The sequence below is a fragment of the Ricinus communis genome, chromosome 8, assembly GCF_019578655.1.
Source record: "Ricinus communis isolate WT05 ecotype wild-type chromosome 8, ASM1957865v1, whole genome shotgun sequence".
Taxonomy (NCBI): Eukaryota; Viridiplantae; Streptophyta; class Magnoliopsida; order Malpighiales; family Euphorbiaceae; genus Ricinus; species Ricinus communis.
In genome coordinates this window covers 11019162-11031166 of record NC_063263.1, presented here as the reverse complement: position 1 = coordinate 11031166, position 12005 = coordinate 11019162, and the positions used below count along the sequence as shown (strand labels likewise).

The 12005-nt window shown below is 32.2% G+C and overlaps 2 protein-coding genes and 1 pseudogene across 2 annotated transcripts; all 3 read right to left on the bottom strand.

Moving 5' to 3' along the window:
• Positions 1–2267: 2267 nt before the first annotated feature.
• Positions 2268–7505, bottom strand: LOC112533692 (acetylornithine aminotransferase, mitochondrial). The gene is made up of 4 exons (XM_048378068.1): positions 7388–7505; positions 4197–5263; positions 3594–4028; positions 2268–2897 (listed from the first exon to the last, which is right to left on the bottom strand). The coding sequence occupies exons 2-4, from the start codon at positions 4578–4580 to the stop codon at positions 2364–2366; spliced, it is 1353 nt and encodes a 450-aa protein (XP_048234025.1). The 5' UTR covers positions 4581–5263; positions 7388–7505; the 3' UTR covers positions 2268–2363.
• On the bottom strand, positions 5273–7587 carry LOC8283088 (F-box/LRR-repeat protein 14). Its single transcript, XM_015726164.3, has 2 exons — positions 7388–7587; positions 5273–6904 (listed from the first exon to the last, which is right to left on the bottom strand). Exon 2 carries the CDS (start codon positions 6853–6855, stop codon positions 5452–5454), a length of 1404 nt encoding a protein of 467 aa, XP_015581650.1. The 5' UTR covers positions 6856–6904; positions 7388–7587; the 3' UTR covers positions 5273–5451.
• A 695-nt stretch (positions 7588–8282) lies between these two features.
• LOC8283090 lies at positions 8283–11050 on the bottom strand (annotated as a pseudogene).
• Positions 11051–12005: the final 955 nt, after the last annotated feature.

Sequence of the window (12005 nt, the reverse complement as noted above, 5' to 3'; positions counted from 1 at the left end):
GGCTATTATTTTCTTGTGCTGCTGTCTCTCTTTTTCTTCTTAATTATGTCTCTCGCGATCACACAAATACACATTTGCTGCCCGCCAACTCTTCAACACTCACCGCTTACTCGCTCGCATTATTGCATTCATCACTGGCGTAATGCGTTGCATTGCATGCAACTCTTTCTACACAACCTCACTTTGACCATTCTTTTTCTAGACTTGCATGCACACATTTCGGAGAAGTATTCAAAATAATAATAATTATAATAATAATAAAAAATAAAACAAAACAAAACAAAATAAGGATCTTATCTAACATATGGATATATATATATATATAAATTTTTGAAACTTAAATTTTTTTGATATGTGTGTTTAATTTTTGACATAGAGAATTTTTATTTTGACATATTTAATATTTTAGACATATAAAATTTAAGTTTATATATAATTTTATAATTTTTTATTAATTATTGATTAATAAGTTACATTCCTAATTAGATACTCACTCTACTTCTCAAAAATAAAATATTAATTATATTTTAATATTATATTAATTAATAAATAATTTTTTATTTAATAATAATATTATTCTATCTTAAGAAATAGCATACTAATTATATTTTAATGTTATATTAATTAGTATATTTTTCTAATTAGATAATAATTTTAATTTTAGAATATAATATTTTTAATATTTTATTCAATAATAAATTAATTTTTAATTATATAATAAGTTTTTAATTTAAAAAATAATAATATTAATTATATTGATAGTAGTAATTTATATAATACTAAAATTAATTTATTAATATTTTTAAAATATTTTTATATTATTATATTAAAAAATTTAAAAAGGACATTTAAATATAATTAGTTTGCTATTGGTCTTTAAAATATTATAGATTAAATATCAAATATTAAAAAATTTATTAAATTATTTTTTTAATTTTATTTTATAGTTGAAATAATAATAACGTGTCATACAATGCATGAATACTTTTTTTAGTTAGATATAAATTTGCAAATTCCTTTCACAAATAAGATGATTAGTAGAAATAACAATAGATTGGATATTTTTGAATATTATCCTAATAGAATGTTTTTAGAAAATAATAGTTTAAAAGAAATTCAAACATGTGACAGGAAATATATTTATGAATGGTAAGTAGTCATTTAATATTAACATTTAATTTATATTATTTGATTTTATTAATTATCTTTTTCATCTAGTTAGTATTTTTTTTTCATTATTAGAAGTTATTTTACTAATTTGATTTCTGTCTTTTAATTGTATTACTAATTATACATTACATGAGTTTATTAAATAGGTATCTGTTGTATTACTCAACTTTATTTATGTAAGCGGGCTTTTAACAGGTAAAGAATTCATTATCCGGCTAATACCCTTAAATATATTTATAAATATAAATATAAAATATAACTGAGTTGCTCTGGTTTGAGTAGTATGCCAGTAGTACTAACCGGATTTATTCAAATTCAGATAATTATGAGTAACTCTGATTATAAGGGTGACCTATCCAACTTGAAGCCAAAATATTGTTCCTTGAAATTGAGATTTCACCAGATTCCAAGAACTCAAATAACATTCAAGCTCGCAGGTGACCTGATCCGACAGTAAACAATACCAAACCAACTAAATCATTACAAAACACAAAGCCACTACAGTTTCTTTTTCTTTCTTGGTATCAGACCAATTACTAGCTCAGGAAAATCCTTATAGAAATAATAAATTTTCGCACTATTGTTTTGTCTAGGAGTACCCTTCTGCTAGTAGCTGCCCTGATCGCAGCTGTCACCTTCCTGATCTCTTTCTATAGAATCAGTCACTGTCAGTCTCCCTTTTGGTACCATCTGCATGTTATCTTTTTCTATCTACTTCTTTAACTTACATGTATAAGTTCATGCTAACCAGTGCAACTTCTGATGAGGCAAAAAACAACTTAATCATCTTCTATTAAAGAGATTGTATGCTTGTCCAAACATTCGCTAATCTAAACCCATAGCTCATATATGCAATTTACAAGTAGTTGAGGTCTGAATGTACATTATGGTTAGAGGCACAAAACAAATTATTGGTAGATTTTAATTTGGGAGGACAAAGCTTGGCCAAAAGAAACTGACATGTCATTTTAAGAGTTTATAATGTACTTGCTGGTTTTCGTGTACTACGGTTTCAGCATATGTTTTGAACCCTATTTTCTGCTTACAATTTTGGGAAAGGCAATAAATGCACCAGAAAAAGCATATGCAAACCAAGATTGACAGTAACAAATTGTTTCAAGTCTGCTCTATTTAGGAGGAAATTTTTAACAGGTTTCACCTGAAACTAAATGTTGATACAAACTTCTTTTCCTTCAATTGGTCTCATCAAGTACTGGTAAACATTTAAGCAGAATATCAGTTGCATGCTCCAATTCTTGTTCTGAGATTATCAATGGAGGTACCAGCCTTACAACATTTCCTTTTCCAGCAGTTAATATTAAAAGACCAGAGTTTCGACAGAAATCTACTAGGGGTGAAGCAGATACATCTAGTTCTATCCCAATTATGAGCCCCAAACCTCGTACCTCTCTCACATGAGAATTTCCTCCAAGTTTCTGAATTAACATTTCCTTGAAGTACTGACCTTTCTTGGAGACACTGGCCAAGAAACCAGGACTTGATATTTTATCTAAAACAGTGATGGCAGCGTTACAGACAAGTGGTCCACCAGCAAAAGTGCTTCCATGTTCTCCATACTTCATCGCAGCAGCAACTTTTTCACTCATAAGTACAGCTCCTATTGGAAGGCCTCCAGCAAGAGGCTTGGCTATAGTCATTATATCTGGCACTATACCATATGCTTCATGTGCCCAAAGATAACCAGTTCGGCCCAAGCCACATTGCACCTGAGAAATTTTTGACATGCTTCTTAATTGAACTGAGATTTCTATATCAAATATCCAAATACTCAAAGTGTAAGTATGGAGGAATTAAACAAAAAAAAGAAGCTCTCTAATACAAAGAAAATGAGACAGACAATTGTCACAATCAAAACGAAAATTCTTTAGTTTGAACAGAAGAACCATGCTTCAAGCTGTCTTACCAAATAGTTTCTGCGCAATGCATGTAGTGAACTCTGATCATTTAAAAAAGGAGAAATGATAAAATGAGAACTGGCATCACTAACACGGTGCAGATTAAATGTAGGAGGTTTATACTTCTACTTAAATTAATTTGAAGAACCATTAATCAACTGGCATTTTTCTCCATGTTTTCCTTCTTATAGGTACACAGGACACTGTTTAGCCATGAGATAAAACTATGTTTTCACCCTAAGAATTCGAGAGAAATTCACTAGAAGGGCTCATGATACTCTATACTTGATGATGTTACTCGTGAAATACATCTATACCTTCCAATTATATGCCAACATATCTACGCTTTTAGTTAGTGACAGCATTGTGAGAGCAAAGGAGAAGGTATAAAAACAAAATGCCATAAGAAAATCTGTCATATCAAATAATTAGAAGAAGAAATTTGCATCTCAAGGTATATATCATTTATATAAAAACCTTTTTCTAGTAAAACAAAAAGCTGGTTACCTCATCAAAAACCAGTAGAGACCCAACATCATCACAAGCACTACGCAAGGATTGCAAAAATTCCTTAGTAGCACTATAAATACCACCTTCACCCTGAATAGGTTCAACAAATACAGCAGCAATTTTCCCACTTTGAATCAATTCTGTCGCAGCTTGAATGTTACCATATTCCAAGAAAGTAACTCCAGGCATAACAGGCTCAAAAGGGGAACGATAATGCTCTTTACTAGTCAAAGCAACAGCACCCATTGTCCTTCCATGGAAACTATTAGTGAAAGAAATGAACTCTGTTGCAGGCTTTTTCAGCTCAGGATGTGAAATCCTTTGAAACTTCCTTGCAAATTTGATTGCAGCTTCATTGGCTTCTGTTCCAGAGTTAGAAAAGAATACTCGATCAGCAAATGAAGAATCCACCAGACGCTTTGCAAGCTCTACCTACATAGTCGAAGCAACTAAACATTACAAAAAATAAATTATATAACGTAAGAAAAAAAAAAACAAATCCAATATCAATTAAATATGTAAGGGACTATGACTTTACATAACCATGAGTAGTAACAACGGTGACTAAGAAATATGAAAAGGAAAGATATTTTACTTTACCTGAGGGATCGAATAATAGACATTACTAACATGGGTAAGCAAATTGGCTTGCTCTGTAACAGCCCGCACCCAATCAGGATCGCCGTGGCCGAGCGCGTTGACCGCGATACCGGCGGTGCAGTCCAGATACTCTTGTCCTTCAGGATCGTATAATTTACAGCCTTTGCCACTAGAGAGAACTAATGGGTTTCTTGCATAAGTACCCACTAGAACCTTTGCTTCCATTTCTATTACTTCCTTGCTCTTCAAAGTCAGATTCTTTACTGATTCCGGCTGCATGTCCACGTTAAGACACGCGCGTGGAGTGATAGCACGGTGGCGACTGGCTGCCGGAGGAGGAGAAAGAGAGATGGGACGGTTGAGAAAGAATTGGGTTGAGCTCATTTTTGTTAAATTAGAAGAAATTTGCTGTCTTTGCTCTTGTGGGTGCTGAGCTTATACAGGAGATTTCAAATCTTTTCGAGAGGTATTGGATTTGCCAGGAAATAATTGAGAATTGAATCAATTCGATTATGAAAAAGTGAGAAGTATTCTTAGGAGGACTGATTGAGATTTGCGAGAGAGTATGTTAAGTGGAAAAGAGGGAGGGGTTAGGATTTAAGGTTCTCTGTTGATTGTTGAGGAAGAAGAATAGCAATTGGAAAAGTTATGCTTCAAAACAGGGAATATGGGGCGAATGGCGGGCTTTTGATTAGTCATTGGTGGTATTTTTTCGTCGATAGGTTTAAGACTCGAAGAATTCATTCAAAAAGAAAATCACATTAATACCTACTGCCATAAGGGGTCTCACTCACACTCTATGGCTGTTGTTTATTTACTATTCTACTGATTCGTATATTGAGATTTAAAGTTGCCAAAATTATAAGATTTAAGATTTAATTACGCTTATATATAATTAGATAAATAATTATTAATATTACGATAATCTCAAATTGTAGCTAGTGTTAGTGAATCCTGTAGTTGCTGAAGGAAACATCGATTGCTAATATATAGTAAATTCAATTATTTTCTGAATTAACATCTCTCCTTAAAACCATTGAAGATGAGCAACTGAATCCAAACAATTCCTGCATATGTAGATGGGACGTCAATCAGAGCAGTATACTTTAAAAATCATGATACAACCACCAAGTAAGAATGATAATACAAGAAACAGATGCATAAAGAACACTTAGAAAAAATTGCAAAGATGCATAAAAGACTTAACAAACAATTGATGTTTTGTTTTTTTCTTCTTTTGAGTATAATACCGAGTTCAATACATCCATGACAAGTCTTGCCGGAATGACACAGATCTTGCAGTTCCTTGAACACCCCTTTCAGAAATTTGAGGACAATCTTCCACTGTCAGGAATTCCATTTTGTATGACCCAATAAGAGGTTTTAACCCATCATCTGTAAGCCCCAAACACTTTTTTAACCTTAAAATGCACAAGCGAGGAAACTGGGTCACAAGCTGCAGCCCCTCATCACTAACTTCTTGGCATCTTACAAGCTCCAAGTTCTCAAGATACTGAGCCGAACAAAGAGCTTCCATCCCAATGTCATTGAAGGAATACACGTGGTCAAGAGCAAGTTCCCTGATAGGGCACGTCTGAATTAAAGTAAGAATTCCATTTAAAGTAAATGATGAAAAGGAAGGAAACTCCCCATCAGAAAAAGATACCCGTACAGATTCAAGCATTGGACAGTTTTGAGCCAACGCTTTAAGACTTTCATCTGTTAATCTCAAAGGATTGTTCAGCAGAAGGGGCAAGGAGAAATCTGAGGGAACTCGGAGGGAAATTGACCGAAGATTTCTTGATTTTTGAGCCAAGCCTATGATGTCATAGTCCCTCACCCCAACACACATGTCCAAATGAATCTTTTCCAGGTTCTTGCACTTTCCCAATACACAAGCAAGTCCTCTCCCTGGGCTGATGATGCAATTAACCAGGCTAAGTTCCAATAAAGATTCACACGGCACCAATTGCTTTTGCCATCTATCTACAGCCAACCGATCATAAACCTTCATATATCTGTAATTAGCATCCACCTCAAACTGCAATCTTTTTAGCTTTCGCCAGCCAGATCCTATCTTAATCAAGTCACCCTCCCCAATCACTCGACAATTCTTAATTGAAAGGTCTTCAAGTGTTTCAAGCTTGCCAAGGTATTCCAGCCATTCCACACTGGTAACATTGAGACATCGGTTAAGGTGAAAAATGATGAGATTTTTGCAACCTATAACAAGAGATAATATGCCACAACCAGTGATTCTTGGTGTGAAATTCAACTTCAGTTTCGAAAGCTTGGAGCAAGAAGCCAAGTAGCGAAGACCCACATCCGTTATGAATGTGCAATAGCTCAAAGCTAAATCACTAAGAGATGGACAGTTGTTAGCAAGCAGGAGAAGCCCTTGGTCATCTAACTGCTTTCCTAGCTTGGACATCCAACCAGAGTAAGTTATTTCTACTTTTACCAAGTTAGGAAAGCGGTTGCAGAGGGACGTCAAAGCTTGATTAGCAGGATGTAATCCACAACCAACCCGAAGAGATTGTCTTTGTTCATTATCCAATTCATACAGACGCTTACAAGCTAATGAAGCAGCATTTCTATCAATAGTTTTCTTGACTCTGCTAAAGATCTCCCAAACCAATTGGTCTGGTAAATCATCCATTGGAATATGATTTATTTCTTGCCTTAACAAAAGAATATCAATAACTCGTCTGAAAATACAATGCAAGAATCAAAATGAAACTCTTAATAGAAGTAGACTTAATTCACCAATCACCACAATAAATAGACAGATGTAAGAGGTAAAAGCTTCCATTAGAATGAAATCAACACATAACAAACAATTCAAAAGAAAATCATATGTAATTTTGTCTTACACCCGATACAGCGCAGAAAAATTGACTATTGAGGACCCATTTAGAAATCGATCCCAGAAACAAAACATGTACTGATAAAATAAAAAAAGAAATTTCAACCAATATCTCATCTTTTTCAAAATTCTCAATGCTTAGAGCAGACAATTATATAAAACCCAGAAAACAAAAATTAATTTCAAAGGCAACAGATCAAGAACAAGACTAAGATGAGAGAGATTGAACTTCATAGATATCATTACCAGATAAAGTTGCATGTGTATATATATTATCCAAAAGAATTCAGTCGAAAAAAAAAGATCGAAAAGAACGAAACTTTACCGTAAAACAGATAGAAACAGAAGATTTGGATGATGAAAAGCGTCAGTTAATGGATTAGAAATGGGCTTTTGGGAGGTTGTTACAGGTAAAATTGGTGATCTAATGATGTTCTGTCCAGTGTTAGTCTCTGTTCCTATGAATTCCTAATATTACGAAAGATTGTTTTTTTTCTTTGAGAATATGAAAGATAGTTCCTTGCCGGTTCAATCATGGACTTTTACAAATATATCCAATTGCCTTAGATTTTTTATTCATTAAATAAAAGCATCTCCTGTATTTGTTTTTCTTTTTGAGCAAATATTATGGGGTAGTTTTTAAATATTAACACAGGTTTTCTTTTCCTTTTTTCCCTTTTAGAATATAATTTACTTTTTCCCATATGTTAATATTTAAAGCATTAATTTAAAGTATACTTTAAAGTGTTATATTTATAATAGTTTGAGTTAATACTATATTTATAGCAAAGCTACATGAGAAGAAATTAAATTAAAAGTTTTGAGAAAGAAACTTTTGAACTTAGAAATTAAATTAGAAATATTGAATCAAAATAATGAATTAAAGCGGACTAAAATATCACTTGAATGGATTATATTTTATAAAATTTCTTAAATATTTTTCAATTTAAATTTTAAATATCACGAATTAAGTTAGAAAAATCAAATCAAAATAATAAATTATATGTGAACTAAAGTACCACACGAATTAATAATAACCTATAAAATTTCTCAAATTACAGACATCACTAGTCAAGAATTATTGCCAAAGAGAACTAAATTAAAGGTAAAAACTTTTCTAAATGGCTTAATAATAATTATATTAAGAGTATTAAGTCGACAATTAAATAGTTTAAAGCAAGAAAATTTTAATTTTATTACTTTGACAGTGGTTTTTCTTTTTTGAGAAAATTTAACAGTGGTGTGTTGGTGTTAAAAATAATACAAGAAAAAGAACATAAAATATCAAAGGAAGGGTCCATAAAAGAAATATCATAAGGGGTAGGACCATATGTTGTTCTGTCACTGTTTTTTTGGTGGGTTCAATTCAACCAGCAGATATTTTGGTCTCCAATATTTGCAGAATGCATCCAGATAGCATTTACTAGTGTTTTTTGAACACATGGGCTGCCACCATCAATCAATTTGAATCAAGCAACAAGTATTTTCCAAGCAAGTATTTTCAGTCAAAGTACCTAGCCAAGCTGGTGGCAACATCCCAGTTTGCTCATGCACAGTCTGGAGCAATGGAGGTAACATGCCATACACTCCAGCTATATCCTTCACTGGATCACCGGCACCACCATTAGCCTGCTCTCCACCATTAACACCATTGTTCCAAATGCTCATCTTAGGCTGCAATCCCTTGACTGCACTAGCATTAATGTTGGCAATTTCTTGGAACAGATTCTTATCAAGCATGATGTAGTCTCTTAATGCAGCATAGTTGCCACCAAGTTGTTTTAAAAGTGTGGCCAAGTAAACTCCCTGTGCTTGTGCCAATATTTGAATTGCTTCTGATTCTTTCTTCTTTGCATAGAGCTCCCCGTCTGCAGCTTGTTGGCGAGCATAGAAAGCTGCATCTGCATTAGCTTTTTGTGCCTCGGCATTCTTTTGCTTCTCATAAAAGACTGCATCTACTTCTCTTTGTTTCTTGTACATCTCCCAGTTTGCCTCTTGCACCTATATATGAATATGACTCAGAAAAATGACACTGTATGCCTTTTGAATTACATACCAAAAGGATTAATAGACAAAATGAAATTATATGCAAGAATATGGTAGTGTGAAATACCTTAAATCTCATAATCTACAGTGGCCCTGCTCAACAACTCAGCCTTGAGTTTCTCGGTTCTAGCCAAGGCATTCTTCGTTTCTAGTTGAGATTGCACTTCAGCTTCTCTTATAGCCACAGCCTTGGCAGCCTCTACCTCAGCCAATTTAGATGCTTCAGCCCATCCTGCCTTCTTGGTTGCCAGCTCAGCATTGGCATCTTTTTCGTCCTGAAATATCTTCACCTCTGTCTTAACCTTGATCTCTTCTTTCTGCCCTTCTCCTTGCCGTTGAACTGATATAATCTTTGTTTCACCATCAATTTTTGCAGCATTTTGTGCAGTCTCGCCCTGTCGAATCTTGGCTCCAGTTTCACTTTTTATCGTAGCTGCAGCAACATCAACCTACAATAGTATTTATTGACAATGTTATTATATCAAAGTCGCCAGTCAGCAAAATAATGGCAAGGAAGGGAGTCACAAGCATATACAAACCTGATAAGCTGTTAATTAGAAACATAATTTCATCAAAAGAATGGTACAGGTTGATTGTCTAAATAATATTACACTAATGTGTATTATTATCATTTTCTTTTCTGACAATACAGAAATACTTATATATCGTCATTATTAGGAAAGATTTGAGTAATTGTTGAAAGAGAAATCTGCTTTTAATTGCAAGAATCATTTGCAACATTAAATTTCAAGTACTAGTAAAGATAAAATTTTGTAAGATAGAACACCAAAAACCCATAAAAAAGCGTCATGTATCAAGATAACATGCTAATAGATTGACACTAAGAATTCAGATTTTAAACAATTCCTTCTTTTTTTTCTTCAAGAAATTAAATGCAAACTTAAAGAAACAGCTAGAATATATCAAAAACAACATTAATTATGAGCTAATAATACCCTATAATTCATTTGATTTCTTTAAAAATTACTTGTATATAAATAAAAATATCAAGAAATCAAAGACACCTGAGCAAACAGCAATAATATATTAAATTGCAATTAAAGCTGGTAGACTAATACTTGTCTCATAATGTATGTATGATATCATAAATTAAAACCCCAACAATTCTTCCAATTTTTTCAAGAATTTCTTAGTGTCAAGAAACAAAATACATATCAAGAACAACATTAATTGAAATCAAAAGAATTAATTGATTTCAACATCATACGGTAGCGATTACAAAAAAAAAAAAAAAAAAAAAGGTACCTTGGCTTGATTAGCAGCTTCCATTTGGGTTCTTTGACCCAAATAAGAAAAGTACTCATGACCAAGAACATCAACAAGTTGTTTAACATTAGCGTTATAAACCAAATTGATTCAATTCCAATTGAACTTTTCCAAAAACCTCTTGTTTAAACTCTTTAGTACCCTTAAAGATGTCCTCCATTGTCATAGAAGCAGCTAAAACACGGGTCTCTCCTTCAATAACACCTTGAACGAGTTCATTGACATGATTAGGACGTCTATCATGAGGTGACATTAATCTTGCTTAAGCAATTAGGCTTTCTTCGTCCTCAACTCTGGGTCCTATTGTAAACACTGCCGGTAAGATAAACGGTAGTTTCTCTGCACTCATTGCCTGTACTTCAAATGTGTAGTTTACTGGTGACACATCAAAAAGACGGCACGTCTGCATCGACCATACCCATGCTTTCTTGGCTAGTTTTATGTCTTTAATTCCTGCTCTTGTGATTGCCAGGTATTCCGATGGTCCTGCGACTCTCCACATATTGAGGGTTGTTTTCTTGATTTAGGGCTTACGGCGAGAGTTTTAGTTTTGAGAGATATAGGAGTACTGGGATTCAATTGTGTTTGCTTGTTAGCCAAGATAATTTATGGCAGGAATTATGATTTGCTATAGGAATATATTAGGTGATTTACATTTTTTCTAATTTGAATGATTAACACATAAATATGAAATAAATCATGGATAATATATAATTGTGATCCTGTACTCGGTAATTTGTGTACGACCTAATTCTATATGCATGGTGATTATTTTTTGAGTGAGTTAATACATGCACAATTTATGCATTGAATCATAACAATAAAAAGGCTAACTATATATTTATAGTCATTATCTCTTGTGGATTAATTAGTTTAATACTGAACTTTTAATCTAATCTAATATACATCTGAATTTATTTTTTAATATCTAACATTTTTATTTTTCGATTCAATCTACCATACTCTTGAATTTTATTTTTTTAGTAATATTTAAATACTTTTATGTAATATTTATAAATTTATTGAAAGAAGATACATATCAAAAAATATTAAAATATTATTTAAAAATAAATTTAAATATATATTATATTACATTAAAAGTTAGAGTGTTAAATCGATTTAATAATAAAAACTTAAAGATATAAATATCCAAATATAAGATAATAGATATAGGGCAAACCCATTAAAATTCACTGGACAAATTTTGATAATCCCTATATGATGAAGGGTGAAATTACAGCCATGATCGGCAAGGCCAAAGTGCAAAAATTTGAAACTGTAAGAGGGTGTTTAGTAGAAGTATGATGCAGCTGTAAGAACTTAACAAACAACAAATGATAGCTGCTCAATTCTATTTTACAGTTTTCTCTTATTAAATATAGATGATTTTTTTATTTAAACACTATTACTTTTATTAAAATCTTTTAATAATAGTTTATTTTAAATAAAATTTCATATAATTAAATTTTTATATTTTATAATAAATAATTATTATTTTAAAATTATTTTTAATAATTAAATAACTATAATAATTATAATTATGGTAATTGAAATTAGAATCTTTATTAGTAGAATATAAATATAGATTTTTATTTTCAATATAATTTTTA

What these genes read in the sequence shown, in the direction of transcription:
- LOC112533692 (XM_048378068.1), bottom strand. Translation starts at nt 4,580, where the DNA reads ATGAGCTCAACCCAATTCTTTCTCAACCGTCCCATCTCTCTTTCTCCT. An exon ending in TCTATTATTCGATCCCTCAG is followed by an intron (nt 4,029 to 4,196) that starts GTAAAGTAAAAT and finishes TCGACTATGTAG; the next exon opens with GTAGAGCTTGCAAAGCGTCT. An exon ending in CTCTACTGGTTTTTGATGAG is followed by an intron (nt 2,898 to 3,593) that starts GTAACCAGCTTT and finishes AAAATTTCTCAG; the next exon opens with GTGCAATGTGGCTTGGGCCG.
- LOC8283088 (XM_015726164.3), bottom strand. Translation starts at nt 6,855, where the DNA reads ATGGATGATTTACCAGACCAATTGGTTTGGGAGATCTTTAGCAGAGTC.